This window comes from Pantherophis guttatus, chromosome 2 (assembly GCF_059756535.1).
Source record: "Pantherophis guttatus breed Tessera chromosome 2, ASM5975653v1, whole genome shotgun sequence".
Lineage (NCBI taxonomy): Eukaryota > Metazoa > Chordata > Lepidosauria > Squamata > Colubridae > Pantherophis > Pantherophis guttatus.
Genome location: NC_142064.1, coordinates 259,452,392 through 259,474,830, shown reverse-complemented (window position 1 = coordinate 259,474,830; position 22,439 = coordinate 259,452,392). Strand labels below are relative to the sequence as shown.

General features: G+C 40.9%; 1 protein-coding gene across 1 annotated transcript in view; it reads left to right on the top strand.

The window, feature by feature from the left end:
* The window catches only part of LOC148115663 (complement C2-like), a 75,634-nt gene that overhangs the window by 32,200 nt on the left and 20,995 nt on the right, over positions 1-22,439 (top strand). The window contains exons 9-13 of the mRNA XM_087883929.1: positions 4,114-4,203; positions 7,373-7,513; positions 9,043-9,140; positions 10,192-10,303; positions 19,802-19,952. Of these exons, the coding sequence (XP_087740055.1) occupies positions 4,114-4,203; positions 7,373-7,513; positions 9,043-9,140; positions 10,192-10,303; positions 19,802-19,952 (592 nt within the window). The remainder of the gene's footprint in view (positions 1-4,113; positions 4,204-7,372; positions 7,514-9,042; positions 9,141-10,191; positions 10,304-19,801; positions 19,953-22,439) is intronic.

The window sequence follows — 22,439 nt, the reverse complement described above, 5'->3', positions numbered from 1 at the left end:
CAGAACCGGGAGTAAAAAAATTTAGAACCCACCCCTGACTCCAACCACTCCTTCGCCAGATGCAGGAATGCCATGACCTTGACCGAAAAGAAGAATGCTATTTTGTCTTAACTATATTCCCTCTACTAAATCCCCACCCCCTAATTTCCCAAGCGCAAGAAGGTGGCAGCGTGGAAGCTGTTAATATGGCTTCCAAAGCTGACAGGTGTCCCCCCCCCCTCCGAAGGACATTTCATTACCCAAACTAGGTAACATCATCAGTTCTAGGAGGGAGTGGGGTTTGCTCTCATTGTGTTGCTCTTATCATGTGAGCTGTGAAAAAGATAACACTGCCAAGCATCAAAGACATGATGGAAACCACAAACAGACTATTATAACCAGATGGCATTAGGGTACCACACAAACCAACTAAGGCCCTCTAAAACATCCTAAGTAAACTAAAAGACCCAGCAGCCCCAGAAGAAAAGAAAAAAAACCAGGAGCCATCGACAGCAGAGATCCCCAATCCCCAGTACATGAATTGGCAACGGGCTGTGGCATGCCAGAAACCGGGCCACGCAAACAAGCAAAGCCCCATCTGTGAGAGGCAGGCAACATGCGAAACCATGCCTGCTCCAGTCAGAGAAAAACCTCTCTCCACAGGTTTTTTTCCAGTCACAGAAAAACCTCTCCACCTGTCCCTGGTGCCCAAAAGGTTGGGAGCCACTGATCTACAGCATACAGCAGAGGTCTTCAAACTTGGCAGCTTTAAGACTTGTGGACTTCAACACAAGTTGAAGTGAACTTTAAGACTTGTTGAAGTCCACATGCCTTAAAGTTGCCAAGTTTGAAGATCTCTGGCATACAGTGTACAGTAGTGGCCAAACTTGTGGAAACCTTTTGGGAAAAGTGTATTTTCTAAAACTAGCTAATAACACCACTTTTTTTTTTTTAGTAGTGCCATAAATTATATATCAATGGAAAGATAATTTAATCAAGAATGTAATGCAGTAACTTTTATGAAGGATTTGCTATTAGAATAGCAAGTACAGTATAAAGAAGAAAAGTGAAACATGTAGAAAAAACGAGATATATAAAAATTATTATCATAGAAAAAACAAGATATTCAAAAATTATCACGTCAGTTAATACTTAGTTGGGTAACCTTTGGCATGGATTACGGCCTTATAACGTCTGCCCATGGAGTGAACCAAGTCTTTTAGTTCTGCAGCTGTTATAATGTGAAACCAAGATTGAAGGATCGCTTCTATTAACTGAGTTTTATTGCTGGGTCACTTCTGACTAACAAGTTTCTTTAGTCAGCTCCATAGATTTTCAATTGTGTTAAGGTCTGGGCTATTCCCAGGCCATTCCAGCAGTGGAATATGATTATCTTGAAACTCCACAAAAAAAAGGGTGTTATTAGCCATCAAACCTCAAAAATCCACTTTTCCCAAATGGTTTCCACAATTTTGACCACTACTGTAAAGATTGCAATAACCGCTACATAGGACAAACAGGCAGGAGATTAGCAGAGCGCATCTATGAACACCAATTAGCAATCAGAAGATATGTTGAAAAATTCCTTAATCGCACAAGACTCGCGCAAAATTAACCATAGTTTCAACTGTGAGCATCCCCAGACCAAGCCAAGTCCAAAAACGCTAGAGAATTCCTGGAAGCCTGGCATTCAAACCAAATCAGCCACTAGCAGGCACATAGACGTAAACATCTATATACCATTCAAAAGAGAACAATCAACAAGCCACAAAGGGAACCAAAGAACTAGAACATCTCCTCAACTAGCAATCAACATTCAGGATTTGGTTGAGATGGAGAGCTCATTTTTCTGATTCTCTTCTCCTCCATTTCTCCAAGGGTTTGGGGGAGGTGGGGTGGAGAAAGACCTACAGTAATCCTCATAATTCCAGAATAAATCTTATGATATTTTATTTATTTTATTTTATTTTATATTGGATTTCTATACCGCCCTTCTCCCTGAGGACTCAGGGCGGTGTACAGCCAGATTAAAAAACATGCAGAACAAATATTAAAAACAATTAAAAGATATATAAATTTGGCCCAATTAAAACTCATTTACCAATTAAAAACGTTTAAAACATTTAAAAACAGTTAAAAATTTCATCTTAAGCCAGCCCGGCTTGTTTAAATAAATGGGTTTTAAGGGTGCGACGGAAGGCACTGAGGTCTTGGATTCTCCTTATCTCTGGGGGCAGCTGATTCCAGAGGGTAGGTGCCCCCACAGAGAAGGCCCTCCCCCTGGGGGTCACCAGCCTACATTGTCTGGCTGATGGCACCCCGAGGAGGCCCTCTCTGTGGGAGCGCACGGGTCGATGGGAGGTCGTTGGTAGCAGCAGGCGGTCTCGAAGATAGCTAGGCCCTATGCCATGGAGCGCTTTAAAGGTGATAACCAACACCTTGAAGCGCACCCGGAAGACAACTGGGAGCCAGTGCAGCTCGCGCAGGAGCGGTGTTACATGGGAGCGCCATGCTGCTCCCGTCACTACCCGCGCTGCTGCGTTCTGGACCAGCTGGAGCCTCCGGGTGCTCCTCAAGGGGAGCCCCATGTAGAGAGCGTTGCAATAGTCAAGGCGAGAGGTGACGAGGGCGTGAGTGACTGTGCATATGATATCCAACCGATCCTTCCCAGAACGGTTTGCTCCCCGTGATTTTAAAAACTGCTCCCCAGTTTTAAGCATGTGTGTATTTTAATATGACAAAAGTTGGAATGTCTATGGAGATGCTCAGTCATTCAGGTCATGGCTGACCCAAGGTGCTTTTCTAAAAGGCAACTGGATTTTCTTGTTTTTTTTTTCCTTTGAAAATGTTTCGCTTCTCATCCAAGAAGCTTCTTCAGTTCTAACTGAAGAAGAACTGAAGATGTTTCTTGGAAGAGAAGCGAAATGTTTTCAAAGAAACAAAGCCAAGGAAAACCAGTTGTCTTTTGGAAAAGCACCTTGAGGACAGAAGTGGGAAGTTACATCAGCTGCACCATTTTTTTTTTTATTTTTTGGGGAATGCAGTTCTGGAGCACAGAAAGTTCCACCATCTTTGTTCTAAGATGAGCTCTTTGGACCATCCCTCCCTTGGGATGGTCCCTCTTCTGACCATCTATGATGTAAACCCTTTTGCTTGTGGTCTTCAAAAGCCTCCACTAGATGGAGATTTAATCTGAAATTTAGTGTTTCAAAGCCAGGCTCCAGCCTATCAATCACAAGGATTTTTAAAAATTCCCTCTTGTTTTTAGTACAGTCACAGGTCAGCCTGGTCATGGTCTTCAGACTGCCCAGGAAACCATGCTAGGTCTTCATTTTTCTTAGCTTGCCTATTTCTGTTTTTCATTTAAGAACACAACACCAATTCAATATGATCATCCTTGAGTTTTCCACAATTTATTCCTCTTTTTTTTTTTTTAAATTTGATTTATATGCCGCCCTTCTCCGGAGACTCAGGGCGGCTTACAGTGCGTTAAGCAATAGCCTTCATCCTTTTGTATATTTATACAAAGTCAGCTTATTGCCCCCACAAACTGGGTCCTCATTTCACCTACCTTAGAAAGGATGGAAGGCTGAGTCAACCTTGAGCCTGGTGAGAATTGAACTCGCAGTAATTGCAGACAGCTGGTGTTAATCACAATGCTATCAGTCTGCTGAGCCACCAGGCCCCTTGGCTCAGTTGTTTTGCCATAAGTACATGGCAGTGGTGAAATCCAAATTTTTTTACTACCGGTTTTGTGGGTGTGGCTTGGTGGGCTTGGTGTGGCTTGGTGGGCGTGGCTTGGTGGGCATGGCAGGGGAAGGATACTGCAAAATCTTCATTCCCACCCCACTCCAGGAGAAGGATACTACAAAAACCCCATTCCCTCCCCACTCCTGGGGGAAGGATATTGCAAAATCTCCATTCCCACCCCACTCTGGGGCCAGCCAGAGGTGGTATTTGCTGGTTCTCCGAACTACTCAAAATTTCCACTATTGGTTCTCCGAACTACTCAAAATTTCCACTACCAGTTCTCCAGAACCTGTCAGAACCTGCTGGATTTCACCCCGGTACATGGGTTGGGAATTACTTTCTCATTTTGTCCTTTAATTTTGTTGTTGTTGTTGTTGTCTTCAGGAAAATCCAATCTTGGAGGTTCTCCCAAAATGGCAGTGAGCCTCATAGAAGGTCTGCTGAATGTGAGAGAAAACCGAAAAGATTATCTCGGTGAGTCAAGAAAATCATGCTTGATTTTTTTTTCAAAAGAATGAATTGTGTTATATTGGGATAGCAATTCTTCCCTCAAGAATCTTGTTTTTCTACAGCAGACTGAATGTCTGTATAACTACTGCTCAACTGAAAACCCATTACTGGCAATCCTCGACGTATAACCATAATGGAGCCTGTCCATTATGGACGTATCCCATGATGATCCTAACATGAGTTGATCACACGACTGGCTCAATTTTATGACCTTTTTTGCACTGGTTGTAAAGCAAATGCCTGTGCTGCCCCACTCACTCACTCACTCACTCACACATGTAAATGTATTTTACAGAGTTTATTAATGTTCCCCAGCAATTTTGGGGGGATTCCCCAAATCCCCAAAACTTTAACCTTAGACTGTCTACTGTAGACCTCACCCCATTCCTAAGAGGTCTGTAAGGGGCCTGCATAAGCGCACCAGCGTGCCTACTGTTCCTGTCCTAATGTTTTCTTTTATTCGTATCCTTTTCATGTATTTATAATTATGTTTACACTTGTATCTGTCATAAAATACATGCTTGACAAAATAAAATAAATAAATAAAATTAAATTTAAAAAATTCCCTTCACCCAGCCTGAGAACTGCCCCAAATAAAGCCACCCACAAGCAGGCCAAGGTTAGTCCACAAGGCAATGGCCAGTAGTCCATAAAAGGTTGCTCCAACAAGTAAGTCCACCAAACAAACTTAAAGCCAAGAGGCAAAACTGAAAGTACATCCACAAGAGTTCACTTGGCAAGAGAAGTTCAGAGTCTCCAAGGCACAAAGTCAAGCAGGAAGCATGAACAAACACAGCCACAAAACAAACACGTTGTTCCCAGAAATGCCTCCCTCTGCCTGCCATGAAAAATAGCTTTCTGTGCAGTCCATCAAGACGGGCGGGGCCTTCTCCCGAGTAATCTGGCAGATCTCCTTTGCTCTTGTCTTTTTTCTGCCCTGCATGCTCTCGGATCCAACATGGAAGGCAGCTCCTCCTCTTCAGTGACCTGCAAACTGTCCCCTGCCAAAGCCCCCTATAAATCACTTTCGGCAGTTCAGAGTCATTAACCCAGTTCCTAACATGCCAGGAATGAACTCATCCTCCCTCAAGCCAGCCTCCGAGGAAGAGTCAGAGGAGTCATCCAAGGGAGACATCACAATGCCATGGTCATTAGGCAAAAGCTGTGGTCGTTAAGTGACGTAGTGGTTCACTATGGGTGCAGTTTTGCTGAAAACTAGAAGTAAGCACCAGTCAAAATTGTCATAAAATGTGATCACGTGACTGCAGGACTTTGCAAAGGGCTGTATATGTGATCATATTGCCCAGTGCTCAAAGTTTAATCACACGACTGTGGGGTGGGTGTGACTGTCAGAAGTTTGAATCTGGGTCACAAGCCCCCCATTTTGGGTCAGTTATAGTTTTGATCATAAATAGAGGAATACCTGTATAGCTTAGTTGCTGGGGCCTAGAGCTCACAACACGAAGCAAAATAAATGTTCTTGTAGCCTTTATAAAGCTACCAGAGTTAATTTTCTCTGATTGTTATGAGGGGATCCTCAATAAATCATTTTTTCCTCCTCTTGAAATGCTTTTCTTCCCAGGTTACCTCTCATATCTGACTTCATTGCTTCTCTCAGATTGCTGCTCCTAGATAAATCAAACATCAATTCTTCACCCTGACCACACTCGTTTTCTCACTCTCTCACAAAATCCAAGTGTTATCATGAGCAGCTGAGATCTGCCTTCACTGTATAGCACCACTTTCTACTTTCTGGGGAAAGCCTGTACTTTCACTTTCACTTTCACTTTCCACTGTCAGAAGAAAGGCTGTAGCTCAGGGAGTAAGTAACCAGTGATAAATGCTCTCCAAGAGATGTAAGGTTTTATTTGTTTATTGTCAGGGAGTTACGCAGCAGGTATTCAAATGAAATCACAGACGCTGACACAAACTTGTACTTTTTAAAAAAATAAATAAATACATTTAACATCTATATGTATATCAGTCAAGATAGTCAGGCAAACAGGAGCATCACAGAGCATACAGGGCACACAGAAGAAAAAGGCGGGGGCGGGGGGAGAAAGGGAAAACTTCTCCCTTTACACGCAGTAACCAATCATAATCTAGATTGCCTCATGCAAGAGCCAGCACTCTCCAATCAATCAACTACCACAGTGTGTTGTGGCCCATTATCCACTTTACTGTTCCAGCTATTAAATTAAATATCTTAATATTCATTCATTCATTCATTCATTTATCCAGCTATTAATTTATCTATCTATCTATCTATCTATCTATCTATCTATCTATCTATCTATCTATCTATCTATCTATCCAGCTATTAAATTAAATATCTTAATATTTATTTATTTATTTATTCATTTATTTATTTATTCATTCATTCATTTAGTCCAACTATTAATTTTAATATCTTAATATTCATTCATTCATTCATTCATTCATTTATAAATTTGTTTGCCAACCCTTGTCTAAAACCCAAGAGATGTGTTGCCAGTTAGGGCCAACAGAGAAGTAAGTAATTTAGCAGCTCATCTATGACTAACATACACTAGAAGAAACAACTCAGATAAAGAGGCTGCCCAAAATAGAGCAATTGGAAAAAAAAGCTGCTGCTGGAAAACAGCAGGAGCAATTGTTAAAAAGCCAGGCAAGTCATTCATGCGGCAATAATTGAAAACAGAAAATTCAATCACTCCTGCATCTCCCCAGGAAAAGTAATTTCAGTTAAGGTATTTTCTTGAGCAACCCACAGAGTAAAGTAACAAAATTTTAAGTCACTGCAAATGTTCTCGGAGATCTTAGAATATAGTATAAAACCCCCTGCCGGATTCACCTCAGGTTTGCTGGAAATCTATCTGCTTAGTTTCCCTCAAAATGAATTCTAAAGAGTCAAGCTCTTTCTTATTTCATATGGCTTTCAGTGCATCCAGCCCATTCATCCTTGCTACTTAACTGTCTTGATAAATCTGAAAGAATTCCTTGATAAGATTCGGGGACTGTCCTGTTTTCTCTTCCAGAATATCCCATGTTAACATATGTCCTTTTGAAGGGCCCTTGGTTATTTTCTTGCAAGACATTTCATTACCCAATTAGATAACATCATCAGTGCATGTCCTGTTGTTGTTTCATTCAGATATCTATGTTTTTGGCATTGGGAACCTCGACGTTGAGTTGAGTGCCATGAATGACATTGCATCAAAGAAGCCAGGGGAAAGGCATGTCTTTGTGATGGAAAATCCACAGGAACTCAAGAATGCTTTTGAAGATCTGTTGGGTGTGTAGGATCTATCTTGTTTACCAGGGACCGGCGTGCAAAGGGGAAAGGGGCAAAGGGTTGGTGCACCTATCCAATGTTCAGTCTTATGCTTGTGGGAATATATACATGCTGCCCATCTCACCCAGAGGCGACTCCAGGCGGTTTACAGTAAACTTTGCTGCAAACTAAAAACAACAAGATCAAACATTAAAATATTAAGCTAATAAATATTAACATTAAAATTCAGTTTCGTTGTAACTTCGAATGGTCACCAAATGTATAGTTATGAGGACCGAAGAGCTGTATTGGCAAAGTGGTTAGAATGCAGTATTGCAGGCTGACTCTGCCCTCTGCCAGCAGTTCGAATCTCACCAGGCTCAACGTTGACTCAGCCTTCCATCCTTTTGAGGGTGGTAAAATGAGAACCCAGATTGTTGGGGGCAATGTGCTAATTCTGTAAACCACTTAGAGAGCGCTATAAAGCACTACGAAGCGGTATATAAGTCTAAGTGCTATTGTTACTTGTAGATAGTTCCAGCCTGTATGTGAACAGTCCTTCCTGTATAACTTCGCCCTCATTTTATGTTTCTATTTGTTCCATTGTAGACGGTTCAATATTTGTTTCCCTATTTTGAATTATTTTTATTTATGCAAAGCAGGTAATAAGATCCAGAACAAAATAGACAATGAAACCAACATTTTGCAGTGTTAGAAATGCATGGTGTAAATGTGAAAGAAGAGAGGCAGTTTGGTGTATTGGCTAGAAACTAGGGGACTCTTGAGTTTTAGTTTCATCTTGGGCACAAAACCAGCTGGGTGAGTTTGGGTCAGTCACTTTCACTCAGCCCTGTGAAGCTGTCAATGGCAAATTACTTCCGAAAAACCTTGCCAACAAATCTGCAAAGACTAGTCCAGGTAGTTGAAGGAATTGATACTGACTCAAAGGCGTGCATATACACAAGTAAACACACACACACACACACACACACACACCCCTAAAGTATTGACATAAAAAGGGGTTGATTTTTCCCACATGCAAAACTAATCTCAGACCCTTGTTTCTGCTAACATGAGAAATTTTGTCACTAAACAAACCCAGTGGGAACCTTTGGACAGAAGGCCCATTGGGTTGGTTCTGCTGAAAGAGTGATAGACCTTGAAATCTTCTATGTAGAAAATCCCAAAAATGCTTTTTCAAAAGCCGACTGGGCTTTCTTGTTTTTCCTTGAAGACATTTCGCTTCTCATCTAAGAAGCTTCTTCAGTTCTGACTGAATGGTGGAGGAGGGAAGGATTGATATATAGTATAAATCCTTCCATCCTCCATTATTAGTCAGAACTGAAGAAGCTTCTTAGATGAGAAGCAAAACATCTCCAAGGAAAAACAAGTCCAATTGTCTTTTGAAAAAGCACCTTTGGGACAAAGCTGGATGACTGAAAATCTCCATAAACATCTGTGTAGAAAGAACACGCAAGTAAGGGTGGTAAATGGCAAGATTGATGATGATCAGTTTTCTCCCAGATTCATTAACTTGCTAACCATCTTAGATCCTAGAGATTTGGAGGCCATTTGTGGTTTGGCAAACTATTCGGACAGTGCAAGGTGGGATCAGAAGAACCCTTGGCATGTGCGTCTCCAAAACACAGTGAGTACAGACTGTTCTTCTCCACCACTGCCGCCTAAGTCATAGAATAAAATAAGAGTTGGAAGGGACCTTGGAGGTCTTCTAGTCCAACCCTCTGCTTAGGCAGGAAACCCTACACCACTTCAGACAAATGGTTATCCAATCTGTTCTTAAAAACTTCCAGTGTTGGAGCATTTAAAACTTCTGGAATCAAGTCGTTCCACTGATTCATTGTTCTAACTCTCAGGAAATTCCTCCTTAGTTCTAAGTTGCATCTCTCCTTGATTAGTTTTCACCCATTGCTTCTTGTCCTGCCCTCAGGTGCTTTGGAGAATAGCTTGACTCCCTCTTCTTTGTGCAGCCCCTGAGATATTGGAAGACTGCTATCATGTCTCCCCTTGTCTTTCTTTTCATTAAACTAGACATACCCAGTTCCTGCAACTGTTGTGATCTCTTTCCTCTTACGAGATTTCTGTAGGGGCTTACAGGAATGTGGCCCCCACCTGCAGTTAACTTGCTTTATCCTCGATATTTGGTTCTATTGGATGGTTAAAGGATGGGAATCAAGGAGAGATGACCTAGAACAGGGGTGCCAAACTCAAGGCCCACAGGCCGAAGCTGGCCCACAGGGTGCTTGGATCTGGCCTGTGGGCCCTCCCTGGAAAGAGTGAAGAACTGGCTCATGGTACCTCTGCCAGCAAAAACGGAGCTCGGGAGGGCTGCGCATGGCTCGCCAGCGCTCCGTTTTTGGCCACAACGGCCTCCTGCAACCCTCTGCCAGCAAAAGCGGAGCTTGGGGAGGCCCGCCCGATCTCCGTTTCCAGCCGCAACGGCCTCCTGCAGCCCTCTGCCAGCGAAAACGGAGTCCGGGTGAGCCATCGTGACTGAAAGCAGAGCCTCGGTGAGTGACATCGAGCTGGCCACGCCCACCCTGGCCATTCCCCCTGCCCCCCCCGCCCCTGAGGTCAAACAAAAACCCTGATGTGGCCCTCAAATCGAGTTTGACACCCCTGACCTAGAACGTAATTCTGGGATGCTAACCTGATTATATTGTATTTAATTTTTGCCCTAGCATCATAGGGATTCTACTTGCCGAGGTGCCTTGATTTCCAGTACCTGGGTTCTAACAGCGGCTCACTGCTTCAACCACTTGCAAAATACGTCTAATTGGATCGTGGTTCTGGGTAAGATACTACATTTAAAAGAAAGCATGCATTCTGTCGTGGTTCCAGCATAGTTCTGGGGTCTTCCCTTCTTCAGGGATTTCTGAGGCATTATTTCCCTGCATTTATTTGGGGATAGAATTTCAGAAACACCCATTCTATATGAAATGCTGGATTCTGCCTTGATTTGTACGTAGCTCCATCAACATACCTGGGACCATCTCTAGAGAACAAGAACATAGAAAACCCTAAAGGAATAACAGTCTAAAATTTAACTGAGAAGAAAGAACAGAGGATCGTAGGGAAGAACCAAAGAAAATATGTAATGCTGCTTGAATGCTGCTTGCTTAAACTGGGTGATGTAGAATATAGGACCAATAGGCAGAGTGAGAAGTGTACAGGTAATCTTTGAGCTACAACTACAATTGGGACCAGAATCTCTGCATCTACTAAGCAAGGCAGTTGTTAAGTGAATTGCACCTGATTTTATCACCTATTTTGCCACTGTTGTAACCGTGCAGTCATTAAGCGAATTTGTTTTCTCCCATTGACTTTGTTTGCTGGAAGCTGGATGGGAAGGTCACAAAGGGTGATCACATGACCTTGGGATACTACATACAATAGCAGAGAATATACAGGTAGTCCTCAACTTATAAACAGCGATGGTTCAAAATTACAACAGCACTGAAAAAAGTTATGACTGTTTTTCCAACACTTTAAAAGCGTCACAGCATCCTCATGCTCATGTGGTCAAAATTCAGACGTTAGGCAACTGACTCATATTTATGACAATTGCAGTGTCCCAAAGTCACTTTTGCGACCCTCCAACAAGCAAAGTCAATGGGGAAGCCAGGTTCATTTAACAACCGGGTTACTAACTTAACAACGGCAGTGATTCACTTCACAAGCTATAGCAAGAAAGGTCGTAAAATGGGAGAAAAGAATTCGCTTCACAAATGTCTCGCTTAGCAATGGAAATTTTGGGGTCAATTGTGGTCGTAAGTCGAGGACTACCTACCTGTACTTCAACTGTTGTAAAGACATGCCGTTTGCTATGTGCCTGAATTTTGATTGCATGATGCAACAGTCACAAGTGCAAGGACCGGTTGTAAATCACTTTCTTCAGTGTCATTGTAACTTTGAATAGTCACTAAATGAAAGGTTGTAGGTCAAGGACTACCTGGCCCTTAACTACAGCATTTGAATCTCCCCTGATTTATCTATCTTGAAAGAGTTAGTAGATGAAACAATTTGCCCTTCACCTCCAAAGTTCCAAAGGTGCTTTTCTAAAAGGCAACTAACTGGATTTTCTTGGGTTTTTTTCTTGAAAACATTTTGCTTCTCATCCAAGAAGCTTCTTGAGTTCTGGCTGAATGATGGGGAATAGAAGGATTCATATTCTCCTGCTTGGGCAGGGGAGGGGAGGGGGAGGGGGTTGGACTAGATGACTACAAGGATCACTTAGCAATGTAATTTTTTTTTAATATAAAAGTTTTTATTTATTTTTTTTAATATAAACATTCCATCTTCTCTTAAACAGTGTGTCATCTGGGTACAAATATCTCTGCAATAACCATCAGAATTCGCAACATCATTTACTACATTGATATTAATTCTCTAACCTTACAATTATAGTATATATTACACAATTGAGCATAGTAAGCTTATTCATTTTCCTTCTTAACGTATCTTCAAATAAGAATATAATTTTAAAAAATTGAAATTTTATTTTTATTTTTAAACATACGTAAAACCATCTTCAATTACACACAGTGTGTCGGTTGGTTACAAGTCAATTTCAATTTTATTTATTGATTAGCCCTTTGGGCCATATCAAGTGCAGAATTACAAAGACAAATCATTACAAAGGTTTGGTAAAACAAATTAAGTAAGATTGGAATAACTCGCAATTAAAATACAATTAGAATAAAATACGATCTAAAATAAAATCGGGATAAAATACAATAATTTAAAGTACCATTTAAATATAATTAAAATTATATTATAATGTCGCCCCTGCATCTACCCAATCAGTGTTAACTGCTATTAAAATTACATTGTTAGATCAAGTGATCATTCTTACAATCTACCGCATTTTGCTGCACCAACTTTGTCCTCCTTCCCATCAACTTTACCACAAATTTAGCAATCCATTTTACCAACTGCAAGTTGGAACCTAACAAACAATATCGCAAAAAGTGCTCTTTAGACTTAGAGGTGCTGGTATAAAAGATCCTGCCCAGTTGATGTTCCCTCAGGTCTGAATATAGGGGGCAATCAAAAATTACGTGGGACGTTGTTTCGACTTCCCCCGTCCCACATAGACAGACCCTTTCCCTTACAGGAATACCCTTATATCTACCCCAGAGCATATTTGTTCAAAGTTGGTCCAACCTCAATTTTGTAAAGAATCTTCTCAGGACGGGAAACAAAGGCACAGCTAAATATTTTTCTATTTTGAAAATTTGTTTATTGGCTGATAACCAGGGGCAAACTTTTACTGCTGTCACCTGTGCAATATCCGATTGGGCACTTATGTCCTTAAATCTCTGTGCAATCCAATTTCGGATCTGCCTATAGTCGTACTGCTGCCAATTTAAAGGGATACCAGAGCTAGATACCTGCTTCAGAACTCTTGATAACCAGTTATTTTTATTACTTGAGATAATCTGCTTCATTAGCGCTAATTTTGGTAACCTCCCTTCCTCCATCTCGATTATTCTCAACCAATAATAAACAGTCTCCAACAAAGCCCTAGTGCCAGTCGCATGGACTCCTGTTTCTGCTCTTACTACACATGCTGGGGTTCACTGCCAAAATTCTCCTCAGGAACTTATTTTGAGGGGTTTCCAGCCCAGGCAGCTTAACTGACCCCCATATTTCTGCCCATAGGTAAGTACTGGTTTGTTTTCGCCTGGAAGACCTTTAGCACTGGGATTAATGAAGATGGAGTTTTCTCTAAAATAAGTTTGTTTAATTGAGCCATCCGAGCCATGGCCTTCCGAGCTCCGGCTTTTACCTGCTTATTCCATTTGCCATTTGTCTGAAATACTAGCCCTAAATAGGTAAATGACTGAACTTGTTCTATTCTTCTGTCATTTAAAACCCATTTCCTTATATTTTGTTGCCTGCTAAATATCATTACCTTTGATTTCTCTATATTAATTGTCAGGCGATTTTTTTATACAATATGCTGCCAACCTCCCAAGTGACCTTCGTAGCCCCACCTGTGAGGCCGACAACAAAATTATATCATCGGCATATAACAAGCAATTGACCTGTCTTGTTCCTATACTAGGCCCATGGAGTGATGTATCTTCCAGACATTTTGGGACGTCATTTAAATATAAGTTAAAAAGTGTTGGGGCTAAAATACAACCTTGTCTGACGCCCTTTTTTAATGGGATTGCATTTGTTACCGATCCTGACCTATTCACTCGAACTCTTACTTGGGTTTCCGTATATAACAGTCGAATTAAATATAACAATTTCTTTTCTATTCCCATAGCCTCTAATTTATCCCATAAAATTTTTCTATCAATTGTTTCAAAGGCTGCCTTCAAATCTATGAATGCCACATACAGAGGTTTTTTCCAAGACTTAAACTTTGTTATTAGATGGTCCAGCACAAAACAATTATCCATAGTAGATCTTCCGCTCCTGAAATCTGACTGCTCTTCAGCTAAGATGTTATTTCTCATTATCCAGTCCTCTAATTTATGAAGCAAGTGCTTAGCATAAATTTTTGCTGAAATATCGATTAGACTAATTAATCGAAAATTATCTGGGTTATCTCTAGAGCCTTTTAAGGGGATAATTATTGATGAACGCCAACTGGCAGGAATTTGCCCTGTTCTATTGATAAAAGTAAAGAGACCCGCCAGGACAGGCACCCACCAGGCTATGTTATCTTTAAATAACGATGCCGGGAGCGCATCCTGTCCTGGAGCTTTGTTTGTCTTCAGGGAAGAGATTAAACTCCTCACCTCCGTGATTGACACTTCTTCCCACTGCGGTAAGGCTTCGTATTCCTTCGTATTCCTGTATCAAGCTCGGAGAGGATATAAGCTCATCAGAGCTTTCCACTGCTGCTGGCGTGGCCAAATGCTTCTCCCATCTTTCTGCACTAATGTTTGGGTCACTTACTGGTTTTCTATCTCTAATAATTTTTGAGACCTCCAACCAGAATAGTGTGGGTGAGGCCAGCTTTGCTGCCTGTTCTAGACCAGCCCATAAGTTGTCAATATAGGAGGCCTTTTTTCTCTTCAGTAGCTGCTTATATTTCTGCCTTATGGTAATATACTCCTTCTGTAGTTCCATGTTTGGGCTGCTTAAGTATCTCCTAAGTGATTTCCTAAGCTGTTTTTTCTTTTCCTTACAGTCATTGTCAAATCAGGTTACAAGTCTTTTATGCATCTTCAACATATTCATAGCTTACAATTTACCTAAATTCTTATATTATCGATCTAATATATATCTATGTATTATTGTCCTCATTAATCATTTATTTGACTATAGCTATTCTTCCCTCATTTTGTACAAAATATTCTAAGATTTGAGTTAATTTATAACATTCATTTCATCATCCTGAATCAATCCAATAATAATCATAATACATCTTTATGTTATATTTAATATAGTTCTACAATTCTTGTATTATAAAAATCTCTATCATATTTCATTTCCATATTTTTTTATCTAACCATTGATAAAATAAATCCCATATCTTATTATATTGTTTATCTTCTTATTCTCTAATTTCAAATGCCAATTTACTCATTTCAGCACATTCCATTATTTTCTTAATATAATAATAATATTAAGCATAATAATCATAATAATCATAATACTAACAATTATCATATTGTTTACTTAAATTCTGAGCTCAGTTGTGGTTGTAAGTCGAGGACTACCTGTAATTGCCCATAAGGTGAGGACCTTCGTGGCTTAGTTGGGTTCTCTTTTTTTTTTTTCCCCCAAAATTGGCTTTAGCATGTTTGGGAGGCTATACTAACATTTTGAAGGGTTTTGCACATGGATGGAGATTCTCAATCATCAAGGTCATGGTTGTGTCCTTCTTCAGTTCTGAACTGAAGTAGCTTCTTGGATGAGAAAGCGAAACCTTTTCAAAGAAAGAACCAACAAAGTTCAGTTGCCTTTTGGGGAAAAAAAGCATCTGTGGGTTTGTACGTGAATATGTTACGAAACCACCCTGCAGATGTTTCCTAATTGCATTGCTGAAGTTCAGTGACGCAGCTGAATTTACACAAAAATCATTGTATTGGTCAGCACTTCTATCGTAGCTGGATCGCTTGTGGTTGCCAATGTTACTTTAAGTTCCAATTGCAAATCTGGCTGGCTTTTATAAATCAAGTGAAGTAAGACACAATCTATGATCTGTTTTTTGAAGGCAGCAAAATGTCCTAGTTCCACTGAACATTATGGAATGACCTACTGTGTGTAGACACAATAGTGGATTTGCTGTTAGTTTTACTAAGATAGGGATTTAAAAAACAGACTCGTGCCTCATGTTCAGCCTTTCATTCTATATAGGTAGTCCTCGACTTATTTACTACTGCAGTGGAGCCCAAAATTTCTGTTTGCTAAGCGAGACAGTTGTTAAGTGAGCTTTGCCCAATTTCTTGTCATGGTTGTTAAGTAAATCGCTGCAGTTGTTAGATCGTTTAAGTGAATCTGGCTTCCCCATTGACTTTGTTTATCAGAAGTTCACAAAAGGTGATCGCACAACTCTGGGACACTGCAACGGTCATAAATATGAGTCAGTTGCCACGCGTCTGAATTTTGATCACATCAGCATGGGGGATGCTTACAATGGCTGTAAATGTAAAAAAAAATGGTCATAAGTCACTTTTTCCAGTGCCCTTGCAACTCTGAACGGTCACTAAATGAAGTGTTGTAAATCGAGTAACTACCTGTTCAGGGGGTGAATTCCAGCAGGTTCTGACAGGTTCTGGAGAACCGGTAGTGGAAATTTTGAGTAGTTCAGAGAACCGGCAAATACCACCTCTGGCTGGCCCCAGTGGGAATGGAGATTTTGCAACATCCTTACCCCAGGAGTGGGGAGGGAATGGAGATTTTGCAGTATCCTTCCCCTGGAGTGGGGAAGGAATGGAGATTTTGCAGTATCCTTCCCCTGCCATGCCCACCAAGCCACTCCCACCAAGCCATGCCCACAGAACTGGTAGTAAAAAAAATGAATTTCACCAATGTTGTATTCTATGGGCCTTGTAGCCTACTTAGGATAGATAGGATTAACTATTCCACAACCACCCACCCTTTTTTGCATTTTTTAGAGTCAGGGGATTGTATTTGTTTGTTTATTAAATTTATAGGCCACCCATCTCACAATCCAAAATGACATTCAAACTTTAAGGGCCATTTTACCCCTTCTGCTCTCAAGCCTCAAGGCCCATTTTCACCTCATAAAACCACCAGAAGCCTGCCGTTCCCCCCCCCCCACCTTCTACATTTCTAATACATCTCATCATGCAAAACCCGGTTTAACCTCAACCCTAGTGGAAAGTGCTTACATGCCAATGTAAAAAGGGAATGGTCATCATAGAGGCAATCAGTAGTTGCTTCCTTGTGGCAAAGTCCATCTGAATGTTTACCTGCCTGATTCAGCAAATCTCCTGGTGTATTATTTCCTGTTTGGTTGGGCAGGAGATTAATGAGGATATCTTGGGGGAGGTATTGGTTTTCTTCAGAATGTCTACCCTACGTGTTTCAAGGCCTGCCCTCAGTTTTATTTTCTTCCGTTTTGTTGATACACACACAGAGAGAGGGTGGAACAGGTGGAAAACACCTGGGTGAAAGTAGGCAGGAACCTTCAAGGGAAAAAAATTAAAGGCAACTCAGTCCTGAGAAAAGGGGAGATGCGAGAAGGGGATTCTAAGTCCCCTTCTCACGTCTCCCCTTTTCTCAGGACTGAGTTGTTCTAACATCACGGTGGTTGTGTTTTCGTATAAGAAATGGCAAGGGCTTTCATGATTCTGTGATTATTTTCTACAACAGGATTTTTTTCAACCTTGGCACTTTAAGATGGGTGGACTTCAACTCCCAGAATTCTCCAGCCAATATGCCAGCATTCCCCATACCTGCTGACTGGGGAATTGTGGGTGAGTTGAAGTCCACCCACCTTAAAGTTGCCAAAGTGGAGAAACAGTGCTTTAAAGTGATGAAGTAGCACTCCTGGATTCTTCCAGTGTCCGCTTCCTCACCTGATCTACCTGAAAGGACAAGTGGTGGTCATCTAAGATACTAAGATACTAAGAGCCTTGGTGGCATAGCAGACTAAAGCACTGTTAAGTAACACCAGCTGCCAGCAATTACTGCAAGTTCAAATCTCACAGGCTCAAGGTTGACTGAGCCTTCCATCCTTTCGAGGTAGGTAAAATGAGGACCCGGTTTGTGGGGGCAATAAGCTGACTTTGTATAAAAAAGAACACCACTTGGGGGGGGCGGGGGGCAAAAGCCCTACTAAGCAGGTATATACAAAAGTATGAAGGCTATTGCTTAACACATTGTAAGTCGCTCTGAATCTCCGGAAAAGGACGGCATATAAATCGAACCAATAAATAAATAAACAATAAATAAAATCTTGTAGAAAAAAGAAGGGTCACTAGATGGCCTCTGAGACTCCACCCAACATTAAACCATCATAATCTAATAATGGCTTAGTGTTGGAAGAGATCTCAGAGATCATTAGTGACCCTTCTTTCTACAAGATGGCCACCATGATTTTAACCATGATTTAATAAAATGCAATACCGTTTACACAAACACATGGTACATGTAGAGAGTGAGGCAAGGGTAGAGAATCAGGGTTGATATTTTCTCACTAATAGTCAAAACTGCAGTCTCTGGGACCACTGCTCTGCTTCATCAAAAGGATGGGAGGAAAAAGATGGACAGGGTAACCAACATTTGGTAATGAACAGATTACTCTGACTATTGGGGGCGAGTCGTTGGCCCCCATAGATGGGGTTCGCAACTTGGGCATCCTCCTGGACTCACGGCTGTCTTTTGAAGAGCATATGACGGCCGTAGCCAGGAGGACTTTTTATCAGGTTCGCCTGATTCGCCAGTTGCATCCCTTTCTGGATCGGGACTCGTTACGCACGGTCACTCACGCCCTTGTCACCTCACGCCTGGATTATTGTAATGCTCTCTACATGGGGCTCCCCTTGAGAAGCACCCGAAGGCTCCAACTGGTCCAGAATGCGGCCGCGCGGGTGGTAATGGGAGCAATGTGGCGCTCTCATGTAACCCCCATCCTGCGCGAGATGCACTGGCTCCCAGTGGTCTTCCGGGTGCGCTTCAAGGTTTTGGTTACTATCTTTACAGTGCTCCATGGCTCAGGACCAGGGTACTTACGAGACCGCCTCCTGCCACCAATAGCCTCTCACCGACCAGTTCGCTCCCATAGAGAGGGACTCCTCAGGGTGCCGTCGGCCAAACAATGTCGACTGACGGCCCCCAGGGGGAGAGCCTTTTCTGTGGGGGCACCTACCATCTGGAACGGGCTTCCCCCGGAGTTACGAAACATCCAAGACTTACGCATATTCCGCCGTGCCCTGAAAACATTTCTATTCCAACAAGCTGGTCTGGCCTAACTCTCCCTTTTTAATTGGCTTTTAAACTGGCTTTTAAATTGGGTTTTAAACCTCTTTAGATAAATTTGGATGTTTTTTAATCTTTGAGCCTAAATTACTTAATCTGTTTCTTAATAGTTTTTAACTTCTATATGTATTTGTATTTATTATGGCTGTTCACCGCCCTGAGTCCTTCGGGAGTAGGGCGGTATACAAATATGAAAAAATAAATAAATAAATAAATAAATATCTCATCTATCTATCTATCTATCTATCTATCTATCTATCTATCTATCTATCTATCTATCTATCTATCTATCTATCTATCAGATATATAAATATCTGTGTATATTCCGGAAGTTGGCAAATGAGCTGTTTTTGGCCTCTGGAGGGCCTCCAGTGGGTGTGTGTGTGTAAGGCTGTTTTTGCCCTCCCCAGACTCCTAGAAAGGCTCTGGAGCCAGGTGAGAGAGAAAAACGGGCCTTCCCCACCACTCCCCGAGGCCTTCCGGAGGCAGGAAACAAGCTGGTTCCCTACTTCTGGTGGGCTCAGAAGGCCCGAAAATCAGCTGGCTCGCATGTCCACTGATATGGCTACACGTGTCACCTGTGGTACACGTGCCATAGGTTCGCCATCACGGGTATAGGGTTTCCTGCCTGAGCAGGGGATTGGACTAGAAGACCTCCAAGGCCCCTTTCAACTCTGTTATTCTATGTTGCTTCTAAGGTAACAAGCACTGTTAGTCTGTAACAAGTAGTTTAGCACTAATGATGTTACATAATTTGGGTAATGAAACATCTGCAAAAAAACAACCAGCCTTAGAGGGCACGCAGGCCCCCTCGATGCAATGTTTTACAGTACAAAAAGAAAATTGAGGATCTCTGATTCTTTCTTCCCTTGGCAGGTGGAGAAATCAGGCTAAAGATAAAGACACGGATTGACCATGAATTATACAACATTCGAGCTAAGACGGCCCAGGGCATCAAAGAATTCTATGACTACGATATCTCCCTCATTGAATTGGAGAAACCTGTGACCTTCGGAGGAAGAATCAGGTATCGTGGCTTTTTGCCAAGGTTTTAAAGTTCACCTGGTTTGTTCTGAAACATTGATCGATTGACACTAATTATGCTCTTTGCACATCTGATCTGAAGCCTTGTTAAAGGAATCCAGTTCTCTTTCATCTACCAGGGCAGCATCTTCCACTGGAAACTCATTTGCATTAGGCTCTTACAGGAGGTTCTCATTTAGCAATCAAAATTGGAAGCTAAAATGTTGCAATATTTTCAGGATCAGACTCAATAAGATTAGCAAGAGTTAAAGGTTTAACTATATATTCTTTTATTTACAATAGGCATTCTATATTCACTGAATATTCACAGATAGAAGCCAGGGGAAGGGTGTAGGTAGCTCCTTATATATACAATGGGTGGAGCTATATGTGGGAGTGGTGAATTATGAATACATTAAGAAGTGAAGAATAAGTTAACCCCTGACACCCTGTTTGTACACTATTTACACATTAGAGAATAAGGCATTTACATCTGACAAATCCCCCTCTAAATGCCGATTCGTTATACAGCACCAGTTACACTCAGATTCAGGACAATACAAAACATACAACTTAGAGGTTAAATATTTGTGCTGCTTAGAAGGTAAAGGCTTTGTCAATATATCAGCTAATTGTTCTGAAGTATCGCAATGCACTGCTTTAATAAATCCATCCTGAGATAATTGTCTCACATGTTTAAATTTTATATCTATATGTCTGGACCTTTGTCCAATAGCATCAGATCTAGATATTTCAATGGCTGCTTTATTGTCTTCATGCATAATAAAAGGTAAAGCAGGTTTTTTCCAAACATCTGAAATTAAATCATTAAACCATACAAGGTTATTTGCGGCTTTGGATAAACAAACATATTCCGCTTCAGTCGTTGAAGTGGCCACTAGTTCTTGTTTACCAGTGTACCAGTAAACTGGACAGTCATTTAAGAGAAATACATAACCAGATGTGCTTTTTCTGCATGAGATGTCTCCAGCCCAGTCTGCATCTGCATAACACGTAAGCTTTGGTTCTTTATTATCATTAGGTTCTAACATTAAACAAAAGTCTAGTGTACTTTTTAGATATCTTAAAATTCTTTTAACAGCTTCCCAGTGATACATTGTTGGTTTGCTGACATGCCTGGATAATAAATTGAGTGGTAAAGCGATATCTGGTCTAGTCCAATTAGATATATAAAGGAGTGAACCTATGATTGATCTATAAAATGTGTTGTCCTTGAATTCGGGAGAAGATTCATCAGTATTTCTTAGAAAGTCAGTTTGCATAGGAGTATCACAAGGTTTGGCATTGTTTAAATTGCATTTATTTAAAAGTTCTATGATCTTATCTCTCTGGGTAAGTTTGAATCCCCTTTTTGTCTTATTAATTTGGACACCAAGGTATTTGTTTACCTTGCCTAAAGATTTCAACGAGAAATGCTCATTTAATTTAGTTACAAAAGTTTCTCTTCTCTCCTTATGTTTTCCTATGTATAAAATGTCATCCACATAAATCAATACAAATTCAATGTAATCATCACCCCTCTTGACAAAGAAACAATTATCAGCAGTGGTAGCGTTGAAGTCCATAGTCTTAAGTACTTTTACTAAACAATCATACCACCGTTTACCAGATTGTTTTAGCCCGTATAAACTCTTGTTTAACAACCAAGTCTCATTTCTGTTTGTGTATTGACTGTGAGGTGCTCTTACGTATATTTCCTTATCTAGTTTTGCGTGTAGGTACGCAGTCTGTATGTCATATTGGAATACATCAAGATTGAGTGCTGATGCTACCACTAGAGCTGTTTTGACACTCTCTGTTCTTACAGTGGGGGAATACGTGTCAGTATAGTCCTCCGGATATTTCTGTGCATAACCCTGTGCAACTAATCTAGCTTTGTATAGAGTATTGCCTCCCTCTAAATTCTTAATTTTATATATCCACCTGGTACCAATAATTGTTTTATCTTTAGGTGCAATTGCAGGTGTAAATACATTTAATCCTTGTAAACTTTCCATCTCTTTCTTCATTGCTAATTCCCATTTTTCTTTTTCTTCGCGAGGAAGTTTTAGCACTTCCTCATATGTATTAGGTGTTGTTGGTTCACCATCCATGTGCATTACATAATCCTTGTATTTATTTGGCATTTGATTTCTGGTGCTTCTAATGATTTTTTCGGGTTTACTATCGTTATCATGCAAATATCTTGCTTCCTTTTTTGTTAGTGTGTCTGTCTTTATTTTGTGTTGGCTATTTGTCCAAATCTTGGTTTTGTTTTTATATTTGTTGATATTTTGCTTTTCTATAGTCCCTTTCTCGTGAGATTTTGTATCTTTATATTTATTTGGGAATATTTCATTAAGATGTAATTTAGACCAGTTGGCTTGTTCATGGAACACAGCTGTTCTGGAGACTATAAATTTGTTATTACTATCAATGAATCTGTACCCTTTAGTGCCAGTCTCATATCCCATAAATCTGAGTCTTCTGG